Below are 15,677 nucleotides of genomic sequence, written 5' to 3'. Positions count from 1 at the left end.
TAAAAATATATTTTTAGAAAAGTTACATACTGCACCTTTAACGTTGACTTATTTATTCCATCTTTTCATTGTTCAGAAAAAAATATGAAAAAATAAATAAACAAACAGAAATCTATCCAGATACATGGAGCCCTTGGATAGAGTGAGTTTGAATGTGTTTGGTTGAGAAGTGTAAATATATACCATTCTGATATCCTATTGGACTGAACTCACTCCATCACACCTGTATGACACAAATACATCACATTCCAGCAGGACATACTGCAGCAGATGGAGCCTAGAATGAAGATGATCGAGGCTGAAACAACTAGTCTAGTCAGTTAATTCCAAATTTTTCAACCTTAACATTTTTAATTTAATATAATACTCATTACTGACTTTAGAAGAAAAGGTGGTGGGGGCGGGTTGTACGCTCTAGAACCCTGTGGCACAGCCTAAGCTTTTATCACTAAAGGCTTTTTTTAASTGTTCATTRCTTTTACTTTTATACTTTAAGTAGTTTYWAAACCAGTACTTTTATACTTTTACTTGAGTAAAAAGCTTGAGTTGATACTTSTACTTCCAAAAACGTATTTTTAAATCCTAGTATYTATACCTCTGCTTAAGTAATGAATGTGAATATTTTTGGCACCTCTGATTAAAATGTAATGAACCAGGTCCAAGTATAGAACCCTGAGGCACCCCAAAGGTTAAAAAAAAATAACTACTAGCAAAGATGAAACAAGAATGATGTGGTCAACTGGGTTAATAGCAGCAAAGAAGTCTGAAAAAAAGTCAAAATTTTACTTTTGTTTATTTGTGATTTAATCTGATCAGGAATCCCAGACTTCCACAACAACATAAATGTCTGACCTTTGGATCTCCTAGTTGGAAGGTTATAGGCACATGCAGGCACAGCGACCTCTATGGGCACAGTCGGCGCCATTACTGCTCGGTAGTGGTTGTCGTGGAGGCGGATGCCCTGGTGCTCCGTTGGCGGAAGCACGGCACTGGCAACCACCTCAGCAGCTTTCTGGATCTTGTCTAACAGAGAGTCGGTCCCCGCTGTGAGATACAGGTAGAGACATGAAAGTAAAGACGTTCTCACACAGAACTGTTTTATTYGTGGTTGTTGTGCGACTCTCACCTGTCCCCTGCTTCCCTGAACTGTGTCCAAAACCATGSAAGCCTGGCCTGTGGGAACCTGTTGATCCCATCCCTGGACAGAAACAGACCAGTTGTAGTCAAACACACTGAATGACACTGTCAGAGATTCAAAGAGGTGGTCTTTTAAAATGTATGCAATTTATGGAAATCTATCAGAGGACACAAGATGTGCTTTAACATAAAATATACTGGACATTTGGAGAGTAAAAATGTTRTTTTARAAGGTTTCATTTTGATACAACTTGTCTTAACAAAACCTATCTCTGTCTAGAACAAATGTTGTATTTAGTTGACTTTTTTAACATGCGTTCATATATAAACACACATTTTCTTTATTTTCATTATTACAACACAGTATCAGGGACACACTACAATATTTTWTTTCTTACAAGATTAAAATCCCAATATTACAAAAACAAAGTCATGATACTATATGAAAAAATCGTACAAGAATAAAATTATAGTTTTACAAAAATAAAGTCACAAAATTAAGTGAATAAAGTCACGGTATTCTGAGACTAAAATCTTGATTTTACGAGAAGTTGCAATAATACATGAATAAAGTCACATGAGAATAAAGTTATATTATGAGAACTCCTACATGAAAAAGAAGTCGTGCCAGTGTGTTAAAATGAGGAATGCTGAGCATCTTGTGAAGTTATATTTTAAATATTTTCTTATTTGTAAAACTGATACCAATCTTTGAACATATCAGTATCAAATTATTAGCAGTAGCAGGAGTTTGAAATGATTACAATGATTTATTTTTAATGGCTGCCCTGACAGTATTAGTCATTTCATTATGTGGATGGAAGCATATTACATKAACTGTGACCCAAAACAAATCATGGACTATTTCATGAACTCTGCTAGGCACTTGGGCCAGCTCCTCTGGAGGAATCCCAAGGTGTTCCCAGGCCAGCTGAGAAACATAGTCCCTCTAGCGTGTCCTGGGTCTTCCTCTGGGCATCCTTCCAGTGGGACGTGCCCAGAACACCTCACCAGGGAGGCGTCCAGGAGGCATCCTAACCAGATGCCCGAGCCACCTCATAATTTGAAAAAAAAGGAAAAAAAAATCTTGTAGTGTGGACCTAATACTTTGTCGTTCCTTATAAACTGTAAACCCCACATTTTAAAAAGTCCTTAATTTTAAGACACCAAGAAAAAAACATCTTAACCCTTCCCTTCTACATATTTATGTTTTTGGCACCATTGCTTTTATTGAGTGAAAGTATTAAAATACAAATAAGATATTGCCATATTGAACACTCACCCATTGTTGGGGGTGCTAYGCGGTGTGCAGTCATGCTGCTTTTGTTGAGAACTGCATCTGAGAAAAGCAACCGGGCCACTTCCTGTAAACGAAGAATGTAATAAAACTTATCAGTCACTAAGATGTTAGGTAGTAAGCAAGTATATAAAGCTGAGATTACGATAGGTTTCTCCTTGCACCTTACCTGTGCTGTGTTCCTCACTTTTTGGTAAAGTGCTGTGCCATGGATGGGATCAGGAGGGCCACTGTAAACTGAGAGCAAACCACATTAAGATTCACATTACTGTTCAGCCACAAAGTAATAAGAGGGAGATGGAGATGAAGATAATGTCTCACTTGATGCTTGCTGGATGAAAGTGGAATTCCTCCTGAGCTCTGTAAGGAAATGATTTGATCCATGACCACAGAGATGGACAAAGATCTTCAGCACCTGACTCACAGGAGATTAAAACCCTTAAAGACTTGCAGAGCAGAACAAGAATACAAAGGTTTTGCTTCTGATGCACTGCTCTTACCTTCAGTTTGACATGGCAGGATTCAACTTGTAGCCTCTCCAGAAGGTATTCCAACAAACACTGACCATAACCTGATGACTCCTGGCAGATTTCTGCAGGGTGTTTGTGGTTAAAGACGTAATAATTCAGAGCATAATGACCCAATAAACATGTAGATGTCATGGCTAAATTACCACTTTAGTGTTTTTCCATAACTCAGTTAAATTAAAAGACAGATCAAGTTATCATAAGGTATGTCAGATATATAAAACCACAGAACAGGGAATCCCTGCCAACCAAGGATACTTCCAATCTCCTGGAAAAGGTAGCCAGGACAGGGCGTTTCATCATCTGCTGTAGCCTTCATGAGGGTGGGAACCTTTAATTGTTGGAATAAACATTGACACAGATGTACCAAGGGAGTCACTACTTGTAAAACATTCTAAAGTTTCAACAAAATTACTTATTATTTTAAATGACAACCTGACATTTCCAGGATAACACGACTAGGAAGGCTGTAGCTAACAGGCTAATAGTAGCAAGCTTTGAACATAACAAATATAAAAAGACACGTCAAAATTCCCGCCCTATTTACCATATTTTTCTTAKGCATTTATTTTGACGAGGAGCACTGCCTTAGAAATATCACTTACTTTTTGAAGAAAAGCTAATCGTTCCATAAATGTTGCCATGATTTAGCAGTCGAAGCTGCGGGTAACTCATTTTCCTGCTAATACGTGAGGGCGGGGCCTAATGTGACATCTAGCCAATCATGAAGCACTAAGCGGGATCCGTGGGATACTATTGGCGTTCAGCTCACTTCTAAAAGGCAAATCAGATTTCAGAAAATCCCTCCACCTCCTGGACCTACTTTCATTGACAGGTACATGAGCCAATCACATTTGGGTATATCCTGCTGTCGCTTTCTTGGTGACGAAGTCGTCAATATGGCGCTGTCCATAGTTTATAAGAATGCCATCTCTCCTGTATGACATATATTTTTCTTTTTCACTAATTTAGGGTTGTCGGTGCACTTACCAAACTAACGAGCAACGTAGGGGTTTGAAAGGGTTTTTCTTCTTTATTGTTAATGTAAAACGCCACAGGACTTGTGTTAATGCCCGSTTATCATCATGTCGGGGTCAAATGTGTGGAGTCGCAGCCGGGAGAAAATGAGACTCTTCTCTGAACTTTTTGCACAGTGTGCAGATGAGGTAAGCATTCAGAAAACATATTTGTGACTAAAAGCGTTTTAAAATAAGAAGGTAATTGTGAACGAATACATAAGACACGAACAGGTTGATCTTGAAGTTTAAAGAGACTTTTGTTTTCGTTTACAGAAATATAAGATGCAAAGTTAATGGGTTGTTAGTTCACACTTTTCAGTCTCTTGAGGTTCAGTTAACATAATCTAACAGAGCTTTTCTTTCCAAAAGTGAAGAAAAATGGGAGTCACAATTGCAAAGTGCAAGTTAACGTCATTCTTGTAATTATTCAAGTCATTTTGTGCTTTAGGCAGCAGTGTATGGAAAGTGTGTCGCAGCAACAACTACAAGCAAACAGGAGCTGAAGAAGGACCTGTGTGCTAAGGAGTTCCAGGCTCTGAAGACCTGCTTTACAAACGCGGTAAGTCAGATCTCATTATGCGTTTTAAATAAACATACAAATATTTATCTATAATTATTGCTCATCTTTTGTTGTACAGGCCAAGAGAAGAGCCAAATGAACCTCAAATGTCTTGAGCAGCAAGTTGAAACGGAGCAACTTTAAAAAAATTCTGCTGATCTGCAGGAAAAGAAAAAAGTTGAACTTATTGAAAATAGTGTAAGGTTAATTTGTAACTGCATGTGGATGTACAACTTTAACACATACAAGTCTAAAATGTATAGAAAAATGTTTTTATCTTTGTATTATTTAAAAAAACTTGTCACAGTTCTTGTGGATTTTTTTTATTTATTGATTTTTAAAATGTACATGAAAACATACATAGGAAAATACTCTGTTGTGCAACGCTACAGTAAAGCTGAGGTGCTGGAATCTCCCAAGAGTTTGTTTATGAAAACTGCAGAATGTCCATTTTCTATCAGACTTGTTTTAACAAAGGTTTCAAACAAGTGAAGACTCCAACAAAAAACAGTCCGTCTAAGTGAAATAACACTTGTGTTCTGCAGCAAAACTGAAAGGCACTAAGAACTCAAKACAAACATGGAATGTTTCAGTAAAGTTATTTCTGTAGGCAGTAAGGCTACATTATGTTCCTCTGGGTTGGGCTTAAATTGTTCCCTTTAACTGAAAATATACAACCACTAAAATAGAGCTTTGACCTACATTATGTTTCATAGGTCAGTGATGCAAGAAAATATTAATTTCCATCAGAAAAATCACAAGTTTTTAATCCTCGAAGAAAATCAAATAAAACTCAAACCGATTCTGGATAGCCTGACTCTGAGCTGCTGGGTAAAAWGGAAATTCAACCGACACAAACGTTAAATACAGCTTTTCCAGGCAAAATTTTCCATAGGTAGAATTTGCATAGATGTATTTACATTTACACAGTGACCTCTCTCCGTTTGTTCTCTTTAGACTAAAATAAGTTAATATTTACATACTTTGGTAACAAATTTGGGTTCTATTCGATGTATAAAGAAAGGCAAAGCTGAGCCCAAATGCTTTCAGAAGATGAGGACTGTAAGGCAGTGTGGTCCACAGTATGAGAATGTGCTTTCAGGCCATGAAATATGTGTATGTATGTGTGTGTATGTATGTGTGTGTGTGTGTGTGTTTCTGATGTGTGTTATTTTGTTCCATCATCATTCTCTGTGGTCTGTTTCATCTGTCTGGAGTGCACCACGGCGCCGGCCAGCAGCTGCTGCTCCAGGGCAGCGTGCAGGTCTGAGCCCCCCAGCTCCAGCAGAGGCTCCAGCCCAGGAAGCCCTCGTAGCTCTGCCGAGTCCTCCGGGGGGGCTGCAGCCTCTCCAGGTCCCAGCTCCCTCCGCCTCCGCCTCAGATCCGTGTCTTCCTGCTCCCTCGCCTTCTCGTTGGAGCTCTGGGGGCGGGGCTCAGCTTTGATGGCCCCATTATCTTCCAGCCCTTCTCCGGGGTCCGCCTGAGCAGCAGCTTGTTCTTTGAGGTCTCGGCCTCCGTTTTTCAAAGGCTTGCCCTCGCCCCCCTGCGCCGCCTCGTCTGTAACTTTGGCTTCTCCGGCCCTGTGCTGCACGGCCAGCCTCTCCTGAGTCTCCTCCGCCTGCAGCACTTTCTTCACTCGCTCCTTTATTTCGCTGTCTGCTCTCTGAAGCTCCGCTTTCTCCCTCTCCAGCCGCTCCTGCTCCTCTCTCTTCTCCCTCTCCAGCTCCTCTCTCTTCTCCCTCTCCAGCCGCTCCTGCTCCTCTCTCTTCTCCCTCTCCAGCCGCTCCTGCTCCTCTCTCTTCTCCCTCTCCTGCTCCTCTCTCTTCTCCCTCTCCTGCTCCTTTCTCTTCTCCCGCTCCAGCTCCTCTCTCTTCTCCCTCTCCAGTCGCTCCTTCTCCACCCTTGCTAGAACTTCTTTTCTTATCCTCTCCTTTTCATCCCTCTCTAACTGCTGTTGTAGGGCCAGCTTTTCCTTCCTCTTCAGCTCTTCTTTCTCTAGTTTTACCCTTTCCAGCTCCTGTTCTTTGGCCACCTTTTCCTTTACCTGCCCATCAACTTTATCTTTTTGTACWTTTTCTATACGATTTTCACTCTTTTCTTTTTCTTTATCTATGCTTCTGTCTTCAAYTTTGACTTGTTGAGCCTGATCATTTCGAGCCGCGGGTGGTCTGTCATCATTTTGTTTCTTTCCTAGGGGCACCCCTCTTGCTCCCAGCTCCCTCTGCTTCTGAGACTCTCCTCCAGGTGCAGCGTTGTCGTCTTCCTTGTAGGGTGCTGGAGTGTCTGCTTTAGCCCCCTCGACTTCAGCTGCTGTATCCCCGGCTGGAGCCTGATTCTGAGGCGCAGCGTGAGCCTCGTCTCCTGCAGCCTGTGGAGCTCCGRCTCCTCTCGCCTCTGACGCCAGGCCAGACTCTCTGGGCTTCACTGCTCCACCCTCTGGAATGCCTTTCTCCGCATCCACCTCAGCAGCTCCTTCAAGTAACAAAAAAACACATCCCATTTGAATAAAACGCACAATACTGCCCAACAGTGTGCACACACCATGTTCATTAGGCAGGATAGTTCCAACTCATTTAAAGCCAATTTTAAAATGATATGTTTGACCAACAAAAGGTCTTCAATTAAAATTCAGTGAGCAGCTAAAGATAAATATGTTTATGAAATAAAATAAGTAAATAAACTAGATGGATAAATCCCTTTAAGTGAAATTAGCATTTAAAATGGAGCTTTTGGAACAGTCATAATACAGTGCTTATTTAAAATAAATGCTGTGCTGCTCTTTTTTCCCCCCTCATGTTTCACGTGTTAATAGCAATACTATAAAACCTCTGCAGTCCTGCACTTAAACAGGACTATTGTATTAACTACCCTGGTGACAAGCACTAAAAATCATCTATGTTACTAAGATTTAATGACAAATGAGTGAATGTGAAACTTTTCTGCACCCTCAGGTTAGACTTGAGATATGAATAATTTGTGTTTAAGAGTAACGCTTCATATTTCACATTTTAATACAACTCTGTCTCTATTGAGGCAAAAACGTTGGGAAATCTCCAAAGAAAGAATGAACACAAAGTGTTCGTCCAGTCTGGATAAACAATCTAGTTTTCAGTAGCTATGTTTACATGCGCAAAATTCTTTGATCGGATTGAAATGTATTCCGATTAAATAATCTGAATGTATCGTTTACATGGGCGCAATCTGATCATGATGAGTGTTTACACGCACCAGGTTTTTATTCAGAATAAAAGCACTGACATGCGCAGTTGTTAACTTTCCCTAAAAAAAAAAAAAAGTTCTACTTTCGTCATGAAAGCTAAACAGCTTCTGAGCTCAGAATGGACCTGCAACGTCTTTTAATAATGGTGGAGACGTTACTGCACTCTCTGGTTGAGCTGCAGGTGACACGCTGACTTTTTTTTTTTTTTGGCAAAGGCTGTGTGTCTTCTTTATTGAATGAGAGAACAGGAGGAAAAGTTCTGTGATGCTGAAAACTCCCTCCGTCCACAAAAGAGCAGAAACTGCTGGATGAAAGTCAAAAGACATGCGCAGTCTGGTCAGTTTTCCACAATCAGAATAAAATGATCAGATTAAGTGTTTACATGCACGTCGTTCAGATTATCAATCGGCATAAACCACCTCTCTCGTTCCGATTACAAATTCATTCGGATAGAGCTGAATCGGGTCAGAATAATCTGAATGGGGTGTTTACATGATGCACTTTTAGTCCAAATGGCCGTTTAATCCGATTACTTATGTCCATGTAAACGTAGCTAGTGATCTTGACAGCCATCAGCCATGGTTTTGTTTTACTGAGTTTGTGAAACAAAACAARCTGCCAGCCTGCAGACAGGAATAAGACTCTACTGGAAATGCTATAACTTCTGTGCAGCTTAAAATTAATTACAATAAATGCTTAAAAAATGCACAAATATTGTTTTTACTATTGAAATTGAACAATAGATCTGGGGCCAAATTCCTTTGGGTCTAAATTCAAACTGCGTTCTGTCATTTGGTGACCTACAGAATATGGGAATGAAGCATCAGGCAACTTCATCACCTCATGTAAAATAAAMAGCTCTCATCATTGTTTAATAACTGCAAAGTGATTATCGAGGAATCAAATGTTTTAACTAAGAAAACATCCAAATTGCAGTATTCATGTGTGTATAATGCTAAAAAATTTAACAATGTAAGTTTGGGAGGGGGTCTGATTAAACACGGAAGTAAATTTTGACCACTTTTTTTGCTAATGTACTATCACCATACATTTTAATATTTTCTGAGAGGCACGGGTTACATTATAATTTCTCCCTTTGCCCTCCAACTGTAGAATACGTTGTGCATAGCTGAGCATATAAACAACAGTAGTTTTTTTTTTCACACTGGAGTCGGAGGGAAAACAAAAACAAAACCTTTTTCTTTCTTGTTCCCTGCAGCGATGGAAAGAAAACGTGTCAGTTGCACATTTATGTGCTCAAAACAACCAGACGAGCCGTCCATCTTGCTAATTTAGCAACCTTCTTCTGCTGTTGGACCAGACAGTTTTCAGCAGCATGCAGCCATTTGCTCCTCCCACAGCCACAAACACGCCCACACAAGTGTGTGTCCTCAAAAGAAGGGTTGTATTATATACTGTACATGCATGATTACAGTACTTACAAACCAACCAGTTAACAGTGAAGCAGCTATAAGAAACAAGTGATCTGCCTTTAATTGTTTGTGAAGTTGCTTCAATCAATGTCAGAGTGTGATGGTCATGATTATCAATTTAGTTTGACACTTTTGTCTTTTGTCAGAATTAGAAAAAGCTTTTAAAATGAGGCACAGGATCAATAAATAATCCTAATGGACACAATTTGTTTAAACCCACCAGGAGGTTGTTTCTGGTGSATTTCCTTGTGTTGCTCTTTTATGACATCCAGTAATTTCTCCTGCTGGTCAAGAAGTCTCTTCTGTTGCTCTTGCTGCTCCTTGATCACCTGCAGCAGCACGACGTGGTCAAGCTGGCCCTCTGCATGGAGACAAAAACAAACAAATAAACAAAACAACTTAGAAGCAAACAGGAAGCAGCTGGGAGAGAAATTCAATTGTTAGGAAACTAATGAGAAGTGGAAGGATTTATTTACACACAACTTAAGCTGAAGCTTTAAACTGCAAACAACAGCTGTAGAAACACAAACTATGTTAGGGCCACAGTGAACAAGTTTTTTTTTTTATTAGAACATGACTGATTCATTGTTAAGTGATGCGCTACAGTTTTAAGCAGTTTAAAAAGAAAAAGAAAAGCTGCTACATGAATGAAGAATAAGTGACAGACTGATGAGAAGAAAAGGCAAGAAATTCATACCTGCAACCAGCTTTTTTATCACTGTGATTTGAGTCCAGCAGAGAGAAATAAAGGCGGAGGAGAAGAGAGAGAAGAAGGCAAAAGTAAACAACAGAATATGAAAGTAACCAGGGCCAACAAGCTGAAACAGATGGCTAAGAGCATCAAGAGTTGTGACTTAAAAAAAACATCTCTGTACTTTACACCTTCAAAAAAAGCTACAATAAGCACTGAGGTAATAAAATAAGAAGCAAAGAGAGATCAGAAAAAAGAAAGAAGCATCCAACAGACCACTGGAAGACTGATTTTCTAAACAGCCAAATTACAAAAAGGAAAGAAAAAAAACAGCTCTCAGCCACATACATCAGCGGTAACTGTCAAACTAATCAAGTTTTTTAATAAAATGATTGTAATTGCTTATATTTCAACTTTAGAGTTCAGTAAGACAGATGCTTCTGATCAACAAGAAGCCTTTTTAAATTTACAGCTTTTTGTGCTTTGATTTTAAGACGTAGATGTGATTCAGTTTCAACAGCAAGCAAGAATTTTAAAGCTGCAACTTCAACAAAACTGCATTACTTAATTGAAATGTAARGTTCCAGTTTAACCTACCCTCCATCTTTTCATCTGCTGTATCTTTGCTGTCTGCGGCTCTTTCAGCAGGATGATGCTCTCCCTCAGGAAGTGCAGCTGAAACAACACAAATATCACGAGCAAAATGACCGTCTTCTGTTAAGGTTTTCATGTTGGAAAYGGTTTTAAAGCATGGGTTTGAACGCTGACCTTTTTCTGCAGGTTTGGCAGCCTTGTTAACTTGTGCGCCTGCAGCCTGATTGGCTGCGTTTTCTGCATGTTTAACGGGATCAAGATGTTCCACCCCCTTCAGTGGAGCTCCATCTTCCTTTCGGCCTTCTACCTTCTCCAGCACCTCGTTAGACACGACGTGACCGCCTGCTTTCTCCGGTTCGTTTCGCGCAGCTGCCTCCGCCTGTTTCTCCTCAACCTYGGCCTCTTTTCGGTCTTCCATCTTTAGAGGAATTTCTTGCTCAGGAACTTCTGGTTTGTCCTCCACGCTCTCAGCGGGCGCTTTCTTCTTTTCCTCTTCCAGCTCGGCTTCGTTTTTTCTCGAGTCCACCCTGACGCTGTCGTGGGGGATGGGTGGTTCGTGGCGATGGGCTTCTCCCTCCGGCAGCGCGACRCCTGAATGGACAAAGCACCGTTAATTCTACGCAGCTCAAAGTCTGGGTAAAGTTCTGGTTTTGCTTCAGAGGGTCTTACCGGCGTCTGGGCGGTCCACCTGCACCACCTTCTCCTCCTCTCTATCAGGAAGTTCGACCGGTCCTTTGATTTGAGGAGGCTCGTCCTGATTGTTCTTTCCATCCGCAGCTGGAAGACCAGGATTTTCTTTCATCACTTCTTTTTCTGGGAGTTCGTCTGTTTAAAAGAGAAAAATAATTATTTCACAAGTGAAAGGATTACTTTACTGTTATTAAACACAGTCAGAGACCATTTGACTAAACTATGTTTCACATTACTGAACAACTACAGCATCAGCTCCTGCGTTGGTTAACTGAAATTATAATATCACCCCTTTCCAGAGTTCCTGCTGGTTTCAGTAAGTTAAATTTAAGACATTTTAAGACCATTAGGAATGAAATTTAAGACCAACCCGATGCATTGACAGAAATATTCAAATGGCTCCAGAAATTTTTAACGCATAAATGTCATAATATTGGTTTGACTAATATCAATTTACAATCTATTTTAGTGTCATAGTTGAAAGAAACTGAATTACAAAACTAAGACATAGAAAGGCTATCACAACTAAATACACAACTCTTCAGAGGTTTTTTTGGGTCATAAATTGAGCCATTTCCTGCCTGCAGTTATGGCGGGATTTGTAGTTTAGGCACATATCAACACCAGTACCAAACCCAGCGGCGCTTCATGAAGACAAATCGCATAAACTTCTGCATTCACGCGGCTAACGTGTCATGGGAATGATTGAATGTAAAAAAAAATAAGACTTGACTAATCTAAATTTAAGACCTTAGATGAAAATTCGGGGCGTTTTTTTAGACTTTTTTAGGCCTAAAATTTAGATTTTAAATTTTTAGACCTTTTTAGACTTTTTAAGASCCCGCGGGAACCATGCCTATCTGTGTGTGCATATTTGTGTTCGTATGTCAGTCTGTTAGCAAAATATCTTGAGAGGTAACAGGCATGTTTTAATGAAACTTACAGAAAGGAATCACCGAACGTACAACTGATTAACTTCTGGAGTCAACACAGTTCAAAATGAGCGTTRCAGAAAATAAAAGCCAACAAAAATAACTGAATCAGTTTTACACACCGAGCTAAAATTGTGTGCGGAAGTAGCTGAGAGTAATTCACACATACTCGGAGTGCTAACAGGTCTTGTAATATAACAAGAGGTTAGAAAACTACCYTTTTTATCATAAGATGATCTGAGATATGCATTTCTTTAAAAAAATCTTAGCCAGTTTCAATGTCTGATTAAAGAGGACCCACTAGGTGGCAGCAAATGTCAAGCGTGCTTTGAGCTGGCAACACTGGTACCAAACTGATTAAGGAGATGAGAAAGGAAGATGATTCAAACTGATGAACAGGAAAYAGGTGCAGAGTTTGGCCTGCAACTCCAACAACAGAGGGGAAAGGTACAGAAAAGATACGACGGAAGGACGAGAGTTTCCTGCATCGATGAGCAGGTCGGAGCAAAAAGAACAAATGTGGTAAAAGGAGGAAGAGATGGTGAAATGTCAGGTTTACCTCCAGACTCCTCTTGATTTACCACCCCCCCCCCCAAAAAAAATAAAAAAAATAAAAAAAACCTGCAAACATTAGCAGAAACTGTTTCCTCAGAGTCTCGCCTCAGTTTGTTTGATCGTTCGCCAAACTTGCATCAATCCTCTGCTCCGTGCAGCCGCAGCTTGCAGACATTTTCTAAGAGCCACAGGAGATATGAGGGTAGGAGAGGTTGAAGACGCTGTATTTTACCAGAGAGGGGGAGCGGCAGGAGAAATGAACAGAGGCAGAGGGGAGGAGAGAAATTGCCTGAATTTGAAGGGCATCAATCTCGCTTCATCAATGTCAAGCACTCGGCGCTGCTTTCAGATATTATCAAGAGGTTATCTCTTCAGCCTGTCTGTCTACCAGTCGCTCCGTCTGTCTCCACCTTTTTTCCCCTCTCAGAGATAAAAGAAACTCTTTCTTCTGCTGTGGCTTTGTGCTTTTGTTTTAGTCTCACTGGCCCGTTATTCTGGTTTGTATCCTCTTTACACTGTTCATTTAAGGMGATGGACCGGTCCGTGACTTTGAAAGGAAAACAAGAAATAAACACGTCTCCTGTACTGCCGGTGCGTTTTTACATAAAGTAATTACATGCAATGGTGTTGTCCAATTGTACGCACTGCAATACAGCCCCAGCTCTGGCCTGTTGAGGTAAATGTTTCCACGGCTCATTAAAAAAACACTTTCATTTCCAGTCCATCAACTGGGTAAGTGTCTGCCAGCCATTAGAGGAAGTCATGATCTTTACCGTGCGGTTCGGAGAGTTCTGGTAGCGGCTGCCTGCTCCTGTCAGCTGCTGGGGGAGGATGAATTTGGACACTGGAGCTGGAGGTACGGGCYGATATTGAGAGAGTGGTAAAGGTGCTGATGAGCAGGATGCCGAGGCCAACACACAGCACGAGCTGCAGCACAGAAGGACAAAAACACGTGAAGGATCTGGAACGGCRGTTCAAAATGTTCGCCAAACACAATCAAAAGGACAGGGTAGAAGCTAACCTGAGAAACACAGCCATTCTTCTGGATCTTTCTGTAGATGAGAGCAGGACAGATGAAGCATATGAGACTGCCCATGGTGGCACCAGTCAGACCCAGGATGGTTTCCACTGGGAACAGAAACAAACACACAGAAATAAGTAATGATTCCTACCGAGCACTCTCAGAGAGATGTTTTGTTTCTTAGCTATACATGTATTTTTATGGTTTTTAAATTTTTTTAAATTGCATTGTATTTTTTTTAACAGTATAACGACAATTTTTTATTTTACCATTTTTTAAACCAAGCAAATCCCACTGAGATCACAGATCTCTTTTTCAAGGGCGGCCTGGGCCTGAAGGCAGCTTATTGTACATGGTTTTGGGATGTGGGGGAAACCGGAGCACCCGGAGAAAACCCACGCAAACACTGGGAGAACATGCAAACTCCACACAGAAAGACCCCAGGTCCGAACCGGGGATCGAACCCAGGACCTTCTTGCTGTGAGGCGACAGTTCTAACCACTGAGCCGTCGAGCTGCTCAAAAAGCTTTGTGCAGCAATAAGCACTTTGACTTTTGACTGTGTAATTTTCACAGTCCAAGTAAATAAACAGTTGAAATATGCATAATGATAATAAATATTGGGTACCATAAATAAATCAAMGCTGTGATAATTAGACAGAAATAAGGGAAATGTACTACAATAATATATTCTAATGTAATTGCTAATATATCAAAAGATTGAAGTTCTGAATCTTCAAGTGTTGCATTTAGAAGAAAAGTTGTCAAAGGTCCTGTTGACACAAGAACCAACTGGAAATGTTAAGAGTTTTTTCAATGTTGTGGCAAAWTAACATAAAAAAGTGTTTACAATAATCCACTGAAGTTCCATAATCCATTCTTTGAGACCTGGATTAAAAACTATTTTGTTTTAGACTTCCATCATCCTATGTTTAGAAAATTATAGATTTATGTAATTTGGTCAAACCTTGTAAACAAACACTCAGATTATGTGCTAAAGGACGACGATCAGCTATGACAACATCTAATTTGAGCACAATATCAATAAAATGGAATAATTTAGAGTAATTCTTCGGTTTTTGAAGGTCATTTGGTTTTGGCAGCCATCTTGAATCAAGACAGACACATGAGCCTGTGACAACATGTACAAAAAACCTTAATGCATGCCTTTTGCCTCTTGGCCACAGGCAAAAGAAAAAAAGCAAAAACAAAACAAAAAAAATCAAGTCTTTAGTACTTTTTCTGTTTAAGAAAAATCTCTGGAGATCTAAAATTGGTATCGTAAGCTAAATTTATACCAGCGTCTGTATTTTATAGCTGCCACCATCCATGGCACACTGCTCCTGGGGCGGTCAGTGGAAAGCCTTGGCCCAACCTGGGCCTCTGTAGACCGGCCTGCTGGGCATCCAGCCCAGAAACCCATCGTTCATCCAGAGGACGGACACCATATTGTTTCCCTCAGATTTAGTGGCCATTCTCCCCGGGGTCCTCACTCTCTTTCTCTTCAGTCTATTAGTCTGATTAGATACACAAAGACCCCGCCAACCCCCCCTGTGTGTGTGTATGTGTGTGTGTGTACAACTGTGCGGTCACCCGATCAAGCTTTAACAAACAACCACAGGAATGAAGGAAAAAGTATTGCTCCAGCTTCTCGTCGCCACCATTTTGGAGGCAAATGGTCGAAAGGAAACAAACTTAAAGAAACTGACAGAGAGCCAATATTGGTGTGCGTGCACGGACTTGTGTTTTGTGCGACTGTTTGTGTGCGTATGTGAGAGTCGGGAAGAATAACAGCCCTATCTACCTGTCAGCCCATCTAAAAGGAGATAAAAGTTGGGGCCCTGATTTAAAGACTGTGTTAGAGTGTGACAGTCACTGACTCGTAAAGTCACATTCACACACATCGTAAAGCTCCCCAGCTACTCCGCCCACATAAAGGAACACATGCACCTCCAGCAAGCTACACACACACACACACACACACACACACACACACACACACA

General features: G+C 40.6%; 3 protein-coding genes across 5 annotated transcripts in view; 1 reads left to right on the top strand and 2 right to left on the bottom strand.

The window, feature by feature from the left end:
* Positions 1-3,655, bottom strand: part of tepsin (TEPSIN adaptor related protein complex 4 accessory protein) — a 9,761-nt gene extending 6,106 nt beyond the window's left edge. For 2 of the 3 annotated variants that reach the window (XM_014024055.1, XM_014024056.1), the window contains exons 1-8: positions 3,567-3,655; positions 3,220-3,292; positions 2,935-3,026; positions 2,756-2,849; positions 2,604-2,671; positions 2,420-2,501; positions 1,127-1,198; positions 853-1,044 (exon numbers count right to left, since the gene is read on the bottom strand). In XM_014024055.1, the coding sequence (XP_013879509.1) occupies positions 853-1,044; positions 1,127-1,198; positions 2,420-2,501; positions 2,604-2,671; positions 2,756-2,849; positions 2,935-3,026; positions 3,220-3,292; positions 3,567-3,605 (712 nt within the window). In that variant the 5' untranslated portion in view covers positions 3,606-3,655. Of the gene's footprint in view, positions 1-852; positions 1,045-1,126; positions 1,199-2,419; positions 2,502-2,603; positions 2,672-2,755; positions 2,850-2,934; positions 3,027-3,219; positions 3,293-3,566 lie in introns of those variants that run through there. The other variant, XM_014024057.1, reaches the window with a different exon arrangement.
* A 207-nt stretch (positions 3,656-3,862) lies between these two features.
* On the top strand, positions 3,863-4,950 carry ndufaf8 (NADH:ubiquinone oxidoreductase complex assembly factor 8). The gene is made up of 3 exons (XM_014024050.1): positions 3,863-4,127; positions 4,429-4,539; positions 4,619-4,950. The coding sequence occupies exons 1-3, from the start codon at positions 4,047-4,049 to the stop codon at positions 4,637-4,639; spliced, it is 213 nt and encodes a 70-aa protein (XP_013879504.1). The 5' UTR covers positions 3,863-4,046; the 3' UTR covers positions 4,640-4,950.
* Positions 4,951-5,612: 662 nt separating this feature from the next.
* The window catches only part of slc38a10 (solute carrier family 38 member 10), a gene marked incomplete in the record, with an annotated part of 25,246 nt that continues 15,181 nt past the window's right edge, over positions 5,613-15,677 (bottom strand). Inside the window, 8 exon segments of the mRNA XM_014024049.1 lie at positions 5,613-7,011; positions 9,413-9,553; positions 9,890-9,910; positions 10,481-10,558; positions 10,652-11,068; positions 11,147-11,302; positions 13,428-13,581; positions 13,676-13,782. Coding sequence (XP_013879503.1) covers positions 5,708-7,011; positions 9,413-9,553; positions 9,890-9,910; positions 10,481-10,558; positions 10,652-11,068; positions 11,147-11,302; positions 13,428-13,581; positions 13,676-13,782 — 2,378 coding nt within the window.

Source organism: Austrofundulus limnaeus, unplaced genomic scaffold, assembly GCF_001266775.1.
Source record: "Austrofundulus limnaeus strain Quisiro unplaced genomic scaffold, Austrofundulus_limnaeus-1.0 Scaffold405, whole genome shotgun sequence".
In the NCBI taxonomy this organism is placed as follows: Eukaryota; Metazoa; Chordata; class Actinopteri; order Cyprinodontiformes; family Rivulidae; genus Austrofundulus; species Austrofundulus limnaeus.
Note: the sequence above shows the minus strand (reverse complement) of the source record. Positions and strands in the feature narration are given on the sequence as shown.